At 39.4% G+C, this 9,623-nt stretch overlaps 1 protein-coding gene across 1 annotated transcript in view; it reads left to right on the forward strand.

Moving 5' to 3' along the window:
• Positions 1–9,230, forward strand: part of ccdc178 (coiled-coil domain containing 178) — a 30,448-nt gene extending 21,218 nt beyond the window's left edge. The window contains exons 19-20 of the mRNA XM_039685114.2: positions 1,664–1,798; positions 8,192–9,230. Coding sequence (XP_039541048.2) covers positions 1,664–1,798; positions 8,192–8,347 — 291 coding nt within the window. The 3' untranslated portion in view covers positions 8,348–9,230. The remainder of the gene's footprint in view (positions 1–1,663; positions 1,799–8,191) is intronic.
• Positions 9,231–9,623: the final 393 nt, after the last annotated feature.

The following is a 9,623-nucleotide window of genomic DNA, read 5'->3' on the forward strand; positions in this document are numbered from 1 at the left end:
TCGCATCTCTTCGAGGTTTACGACGAGCTCTTCTTAAAGTTCTATACGTTCCTGTAATTACATATGGATTCTTATGACAGCTTAACATTTTTTAAAAAGGTTTTCCATGCCATGCCAAGTATGTATAGGGTCCATTATGAATAGTCTGAATAGAATGTATATTTATCAGATGTCTATTAAAACACCCGCTCCATATGTATGAAACTGTCACAGCACATTTATCATGAGAAATAGATTCAGACGGTGTTTTAAAGCACTGTTTATGTGGCTAGAAACAGCATAACTTTAATATATATATATTAGGAGTATTTCAGCCAAAAATGAAAATTTGAAATATTTCATGGAAGAAATATATGTGTGTATATGCATTTATGTAAAATGAGGCCCGATCTGTTATTTACAGTTTAGCATTGCACATTTAAGGGGTCTAAATATCTGCATTAGTGTGCTAGTGACAGATGGGATTTAATTATTTAAGTGCTTTTATGTGGCATCCTTTGGTTATGCTGACAAACTTTTTTGTTTTGGACTTTTATCAATTGACTATAGGCACTGCGACTATGTCCTCAACATCAACACTTTTATATAGAATACGGGTTAGCATATACAATGACGTACTGGCATTTTGCCAGTTTAGTTGGATTTGCCAGTTTAGTCTGAATGAGAGAGCTAGAGCGCCCCCTTGCAGTGGTTAAATGTACAAACCATGGGCCTATAACTAAACATCCAGAAGCAGTTTAATGCTTGTAAACTAAAGGTTGGTGGCAGGTTTGCTATTGTAACCCTGAAGGCCTAACAGAAAAAGATCTCGTCTCGAAAGTTGGGGTTGTTACAAGTACTGTTAGTTGGTATCTTGCATCACTCTTTTTTAATAGCACATTTCTTTCTACGGCATATTGTAACTATTGTTACTTGTAGCGTTAATAGGATAGTACAGTTTATTTTTTTGACATGGCTCCATAAAGGACATATTTTTTCAGTTAAAGGCTGAGCTAATTCGCTTTAGTTTTTTCATGCTCCGAAGAACACATTGCCAAGCAATGATAAGCTTAAAGGAAGAGAGAAGAGATGGGGCGAAACAAGGGACGACATCCCTCTGAATTGAAACCCCCTTTTTTTTTCTGGAAAACTGCACAAATAATAAAGAGAGCAGCATGCTTTCTTCTTTTCTTTCTTTCTTTCTTCTCTAATCTCTCTCTCTCACACTCACACACACACACTCTCTCTCTCTCATTTTTTTATGTTTTTCCAGTATACTCGGAATAATTTCTCGTTGCGGCAGGGGGTTCATGACTTTTTGTGTATGTGTAAAATATGTCTGGAGGGGATTGGTATAAAGTTAAAGTGAGTGAAGTCGAAATATTTTACTCATCAGCTTTGCAGTCACCGAGTTTGCCTGAGCTAGAACAAAACCGCTGAAGCATTTAGAGAAAATTAACCCCCCATCCTGGCAGCCAGATGTGACTGGTTTCCGCCCAGTGCACATGAGTGGGCAGGGAGAGCAAGAGACTGTGAAATTCCTGTCAGCCCCGTGTACTGCAGAATGGGCTATTGACTGCTTTCTCTATTCCCCTCCATCATTCTTCTTGAACACTGCCATTAATTTCCTCTCCTGCCTTACCAATTCCCCCTCTCTTTTTCTCTCTCCCTCTTTCTTCCTCAGCTTTCTTTGTTGCAGAAGAGGATGCACAAAGCCATACTAAAATACTTCAAACACCGCAGCGTCTACAGCCAGGCAGAGCTGGCCCGCTTCCAGACCCTCTCCAACCAGAACAACCAGAAAATGAAAGCCCTCCAGGTATGGGCTCTTTAGTAGCCCCACAAACACACACACACACACAACGCTATTTGTAAGTATTGCACTATGTACTACAATGGGTCCCATTCAGGTTAATGCTTGTTGACTTTAAGATGAGGTTGGTCCTTGAAGGAATATTTAACCCCAAAATTAAAATTCGATCATTATTTACTCACCCTCGTCATGTTTTTCTTCCGTGAGACCCGGAGATGTTATAAACACTTTTCAGTGAATAAGGACAATTTTTATGTTCTTTTTTTTTGGAACTTGAGAGTTGATGATCACCATCCACTTTAATTGTATGGGAGAGAACAGCGTGTGCGTTTTTTTTTTTCTTTTTTTTTTTTAAACATCTCCTTTTGTGTTCCTCAGATGAATAGAAGGTCAATGGTCACTTTTATTTGCATGACATGACAGTCAAGCAAAAGAATCTCCCCTGTCAACTAGGGCATGAAGTTTATATGATTTAATAATAATTAGTGATGCACAATATATCGGCTACCATATCGGTTTCGGCTGATATATTTTAATTTTTAATGTTAAGGTTATCGGCCCGATAAATTTGGCCGATAAATACGAATTGACTCATTTTGATGAACGAGTTCGAAAAGGAGAGTCACGAACGCGCATCACAGAACAGAGCAAGGCGACCATTTGAGCTTATAAAACTTTTTTTTTTATGAGCGATCGTTTCGCTTGATAAGACCCTTATTCATCGTCTGGAATCATTTAAAGCCCTTTGAACAGTTTGCAATAAAACTGTCGTTAAACCGTTTGTTCCCATTGAAGTGCATTATATGGAGAAAAATCCTAGAATGTTTTCATCAAAAACCTAAATTTCTTTTCAACTGAAGAAAGAAAGACATGGACATCTTGGATGACATGGGGGTGAGTAAATTATCAGCAAAAGTTTTTTTTAAAAGTGAACTACTCCTTTATGTCTGTCATCCCATTCTCTAATTATTGATATCAGCATTATATAATGCTCTTTATATATGTATAAAAAAATATATCGTTTTATCATTAAAATTCGGCGATCATGGTGCGAGGTGCCTGCGTCCGTCTGGCATGTTTAGACCAGTGCATATGAAGAGTTCAGATGCAAAAGCCTCTAAATGCCATTTGAAATTTTCTTCTTGAATGATGATTTTTATCAAACTTGTATATTTAAGTTCAGTAATTTCACTTAAATAACAATTAATAGGCAATCATCTTTGCCATTTAACTGAAATCACTGAACTTAAATATACAAGCTTGATAAAAATGATCATTCTAGAAGAAAATTTCAAATGGCATTTAGAGGCTTTTGCATCTGAACTCTTCATATATCTAAATGTCTAACGCATGAACAAATGCGAGGTCGTTAAAATTATATTCAAATAATGAATGAAATTAGAATCGCATTTAATACTATTTTGTGTATGGGAATAATGCAACCGCAATGTTTGAATGATCTAACACAAAAGGCATTTGGTCTCAGTGGAAGGTGTACTATGCGTGCTTATAATGAGGTGAGCAGGCGGTGTGTTTGTGGCTCAGTCAGGGGAGGCCAGCTCTGGAAGTCAGGCTGGTGAATGGAGCATGAAGACGAGGAGTTCTTCAAGCTCCTCCGAGTGTGAAGGACAAAAGGAGCAGCCTTACTCTAAACTTTGTCACAGCTCAGTGTTGATCTCCTCCCCCAAACACAGGCTAGCATTGTGTATAGGAGACTTTACATGCATATAAAGCATCACCATTCTTAAGTGACCCAAAACTATGGGGGTCGTGTAGAAGCTAACCTTTATTTGTGATACTTTATGGTATCAGAAAGTCTGGTTTGTCTCAGCTTCTTATTGTCATTGTCTTTGTATTGTGCAGCAACTACCATACAATGGCCAAATAGCAACTGGCATATGGGGCATAGAGGCTATGGAGGGCCTCTGCCCTGTCTGGGGCCCCCTCATGACATTATGAGCTAATTAAATATGCGATTTTACTAAATGACAAAAATCTAGGAAGATATTTGAGCGGAACAAGGGTTTACTGAAAAGTATTCAAATATTTATAAGTCATCAAATATTTTGTTTCCGGATTGAACATAACCTTTTTAAAGCAAGCCATCTTGATAATGCCAAACAAGTTTTCTAGTCATGTTTCAATAACATTTCAAATCACTAATATAGTCAGGGGCGTTGTCAGAGGGACATCGGGGAATGTTGTCCCGGGCCCTGTGAAAAGGGGAGCCTCTTGGACATAGGGAAAACAATTAACGATCGTTCATAATATCTCGACAGTTATCACTTTAGAAACAATAATTGTACTTTATTTTTGCACGCTGGAACAGTCAAGTTTTTACAGCAACAAATCAGCCACTGAAGTATGATGCTAAAAAGTGGGATGGTGATGGTGCAGTGGATAAGACACGTGCTTTGGTGTGAGAGACTCGCCGTGTGTCCCTGAGAAAGACTCTTAACCCCTAGTTGCTCCAGAGGCGTGCGACCTCTGACATACATAGCAATTGTAAGTCACTCGCTTTGGATAAAAGCGTAAAAACTGTCAATGTTTTCATTTTGCATTGATTTGATTCATTTCTCTCTATATATTTGCCATTTTTAATTATATGTCATTTACTTTTCTTAAATAGTCTATTTTTTGCCTATATTTGAAGTATCATAAACACGTGCCACGTTCACACAGCAGCAGAATCCGGTTGTCAATCCTGTATTTGAGTCCTGAATATGGTTACTTCACACACAGTTTATATATCAGGACTCACAACCGCATTCTCGGAAAACCTGCGGAGGCTGTGTGTTACGGATTGTCTTGTGTGGTAATTTACAGTGACGGAGATATAAGCTGTGTGTCCTATATATATACAGTCATCGTTCTCCACCAGAGCTGTTCCTGTCAGTTTTGTGTGACTCCACTGCTCCGCTCTTCACACAGATATAAAAGCTGCTGTCGGTTAATGACGATTTGAGGGATGAACTCTGTTGGACACTCGTCATATCTTTTCAGTTTTATAGATGTCTCCATCTTTGATATTACTTTGGTCACTGGTAAGAGAGTACAGGCTTGACTCCTGTTGCAGAGATGCTATTATAAGTTGCTGTTTGAACGGGATGTGACGTGTGTTTTGATGGCCAGCGCTGTAATAGAGCTATATATGTTTGAGCCCGAATCAGATTCAAATGATACAATGCAACCACAACGACTGTCTCCAAAGACAAAACACTAGGCACTGCAATAGCTTTAAAGGGATACTCCACTTTTTTTGGAAATAGGCTCATTTTACAACTCCCCCAGACCCAAAGAGTTGGGTTTTACCGTTTTTTGAATCCATTCAGACGATTTTCTGATATTTAGAAGAATATCAGTAACCAGAGAGTTTCTGGTCTCATTGACTTCCAAGTTTCCAGCTTTAAACGTTTCCAGACGACGAATAAGGGTCTTATCAAGTGAAACGATCGCTCATTTAATAAATAAATAACAAAGTTTAAGTTTTATAAGCTCAAATAGTCGCCTTGCTCTGTTCTGTAATGCGCGTTCGTGACTCTCCTGTTCAAACTCGTTCATCAAAATGAACAAATCTTTTTCCAAGTCAATTCGTTCATTTCATTCGTTGAATCAACCAAATGACACGAAAAAAGATTTGTTCATTTTGATGAACGAGTTCGAACAAGAGAGTCACGAACGTGCAACACAGAACAGAGCAAGGCGAGCATTTGTGCTTATAAAACTTAAACTTTGTTATTTATTTATTAAATGAGCGATCGTTTCACTTGATAAGACCCTTATTCATCGTCTTGAATCGTTTAAAGCCCTTTGAACAGTTTGCAGTTTGCACTGAAAGTGTCATTTGGACCTTGAACCGTTTGGTTCCCATTGAAGTCCATTATATGGAGAAAAATCCTGGAATGTTTTCATCAAAAACCTTAATTTTTTTTTCGACTGAAGAAAGACATGGACATCTTGGATGACATGGGGGTGAGTAAATTATCAGCGAAAGTTTTTTTTAAAAGTGAACAACTTCTCTAAGAGGACCATGACATCATCACACACACACCTTAAACTATCGCAGTGTCCTGTGTGCAAAGACTTTTTATCAATGCTGATTCTGTCCGAACACTTTCCCTAAGAGACCACAAGCAAAACCTGTCCATCCATCTCCTCGTGAGGAACCTCAGCCGACGAGGGTCGCTGGTGGCAAAAGCTATTCCGGCGATCTGTCCCTGTGTCTTCCTGAGGAAGAAATGACTGCTTCCAAGCAACTCTACTGAAGTAGAGAGATAGGGGGAAGAGTTAAGCGCACAAGCCTGTCATCTCGTAACGCCGCTGCAAGATTGGGCACTCAGTTCCGGGTTATGCAAGTTTACACCAGGGATAGCATAATTGACAATTGCTAACAACAGAGAGCAGGGTGGAGAGTTGTGAATGGCCAGTAATAATTGGAGCGAACGCCCACTGTGCTGCTCTCGAGGGACTGTAATCCAAGATCTTGTTTCTGATATAATTGTTAGTCAGAAAATTTCTGCATGGCTAGGCCAGCTCAGTTCCCAAGCTGGTTGACAGTGCAAGGCAGTTTAATAGAAAAACTGGTTGCTGAGGTTTTTAAAACAGGCATGCAGTGAACCAACACGCAGTTCACCAGGAGTGTGGCGCACGCCGTCTTTCTCGTTCCTTTGTTTTGGCTTTCTTAATCTCTGTACAGTGCAGAGTAAAAGCGTCTCAAGTTGGTTTCAATGAGTCGAAGTTTGACCAGTAAATGCCGTATCTAATCCGTTGTAAGGCATGAAGCATCTGTCTTCAAAAGTATGTGTATTCTGACCAAAAAAAACAAGGATAATACATTTTATATTTGTATGTTATATTTTAGTGTAGTATAAATTCGGTTTATTCACGCATTACCGTTCAAAACGTTTTTTTTAAATGTTTTCAAAGGACATTCCTTATATTCACTAAGGCTGCATTTATTTGATCAAAAATACAATAGAAACTAGCATAGAAATCTAGACGCACCCTTGCGGCAGCGAAAATTATTTCGCAGCCAGTGTGGTCTGATCTCATGAAGTAGCGTGTGTATGACACGCCAATTCGTATTTCCATTTTTGGCGTGCTATCAAGACGCATAATCGCCTTTCAGCGTGTTTATGAACGCCGTTGACTTAACGTTATATAAATATATGACTTACCTCAACCCCGTCCCTAAACCTAACCGTCACTGGGGTTAATGGCATTTATGACTGTTCCCTTACCATCCTAGGAAAAAAAAAGATATGACTTACCTCAACCCCATCCCTAAACTTAACCGTCACTGGGGTTAATGGCATTTATGACTGGAGATTTGACTGCGTGTTCAGACACGCGGAATGACGTGGACGTTAATGGCGTAGACATACACGCATACACGCGGATAGCTCAAAATGCGTAGAGATGACACGCCACCTGACTCGAAAGTGGCGTATATGTTTACGCAAAAGTCATGATGTCATGTTGACTCTCCAGACGTTTTAGCTGGAAAAACCAAACTCTGGTCAGGCCAATCACATCGCGTATAGAGTTGGCGAGCGGGCTTAACATAATGACGACAGAGTTGCGACGGTTCACTGCTACTTGAAAACAAAGAATGGCTGCTGCTGGCGAACAGCTGTCTTTCGATTCGGCTTTGGATGCTTTGAACTTAAGGTTTTCTTTGAAACCAGAACAAAGAACGGCACTTGAGTAATTAAAAAAAAAAAAAAGATGTATTTGGAGTTTTGGCGACTGGATACGGTAAAAGTTTATATATATAAACTTGCTCCGCTGGTGGGAAAACGCATGGGACTCAGTCGTCACGTTCTTCGTTGCTCTGATTGGTTGTAGCGCTAACCATTTATCCCGCCCCTGTCAATGATGAGTTCCCAGACCTAACATCTTGATGTAGCTCTGGCATGCCAGGCTAAATAAAAACAGTACTATTGTGAAATATTATTACAATTTAAAATAGCTGTTTTCTATTGTTATATATTATAAAATGTAATTTATTCATGTGATCAAAGCTGAATTTTCAGCATCAGTCTTCAGTCACATGACCCTCCAGAAATCATTCTAAATGCTGATTTGCTGCTCAAGAAGCATTTCTTATTATTATCAATGTTCATATTTTTTAGGATTCTTTGATGAATAGAAAGTTCAACAGCATTTATTTGAATGGGAGTTTGCAGTGCATATATTTAAATTGCCTTTAAATGGAATGGAAATGCTAAGAGTGGCACCACAAAGCAAGCTAGTTAACACGACAGGTATATCGGTGACCAACTATACTAGCCTTTCCCAGTCTCATATATTGAAGCGTTAATGTCGATCGTGTTCTTCAGGTTTTTGGACTGAATTAGCTGACTCTCATTGATTCCATTTGCTTGCCTATTTAAACAGGAGGAGTTGTCAAACTCAATCGGGCGCCTCTCTGAGTTCCCGCTCTCGCTGACAGATGACTCAACTACCAGCCATGTCCCGCCGCCAGCAAACAGACCCATCGCAGATGCCGACGGATCGAGCAGGAAGATGCCTACAGTTCAGATCGCGGAGTAATTGGACGCTCACATGCGCCAGACAACTTACTTAAACCCCCAGCATGCTTCACTCTCTCTCGTCCGACGCTCACGGCCCAATCCATAACAATGAAGCAGGTGACTTTCATGCTACTGTCAGGAATGATCTAATTTTAGCGGGGTGAATGATTGCAATTGGCTTTGCCTCATCAGATAATTAATCTATGTCACCATTAATTGGAAAAGAGAATAATTAGGGGGCTGTGTTGACAGAAATTCTACGCTTCTCTAGATTCTTGGATCTAATTACACCTACTTAAACCCCTCTGACCTTAACTAGCGGATAGTATACCTGCGTAACCCTAACCAGGCTCGGGTTGGTCTCGACCGCCTCTCGCGCTGCGTCCTTTGTCGTTTTTTTTCTCCTCCTTTTTGGCTTGTTTATCCTCTCTTTTCCTGTCTCCTCAGAGAGCTGTCTCCCTCAATCACTTTTCAATATTCAATCTTAATTTTGTGGAAGTTTAGCATTTTCAATGAGCTGGAGATGAATGATTAATGAATAAATTTGAATGCTTCATTTTGTCCATGGATCATTAGTCAAGTCCTTTGTGGGAAGGACCTGCGAGAAAAAAAAAAGAGGGAAAATTATTGAGACATTAGCCTGAAGCAATCCAGGGGTAAATAGTATGCACAGAGGGATGTTGTGTGAACGCTACCCACTGGCATTCTGCACAACCCCACGGAAACGCAAGCCTTCTAATTTACCCCGCTTCACAAGACTGATGTGCTCTATCGACAAATAGGTTTCATTTACAAAAATGAGTTTTCATTTTGATGTTTTGGTGTATGCGGCTAATTTTTTTTTTTTAGTTCTTTATTATCATTTTTTTATCCTTGTGTTATGTGCCTCCTCTGGTGAGATGTAAAAAGCTCAAATGGTCGCCTTGCTTTGTTCTGTGATGCACGTTTGTGCACGTTGGTTCATTCAACGAACGAAACGACATATAAAGCACTTTTAAAACTTTTAAGAAACATATAGCAACTTCAGACCCACATACAGTATAAAAGAAATAGTTGATGATAAGAAATGAAGATGCTACAATGAACATTTCTTTTGAAGTGTGTATAGCTGTGACAGTTTTGGGTTGATTATGAAATGACATATATTCCCTGCAAAGTGTTATAGGATTCATTTGACATGAATGAATGGGTCCAGAAGCATACATACTCCCATGACAGCAATACAACTTTTTTTAAACAGAATACAGATAGAGAACTTAATGGATGACTGAGAGACAGACTATTTCTCTTTAAAG

This window comes from Pimephales promelas, chromosome 22 (genome assembly GCF_988280905.1).
Source record: "Pimephales promelas chromosome 22, fPimPro1.hap1.1, whole genome shotgun sequence".
Taxonomy (NCBI): domain Eukaryota; kingdom Metazoa; phylum Chordata; class Actinopteri; order Cypriniformes; family Leuciscidae; genus Pimephales; species Pimephales promelas.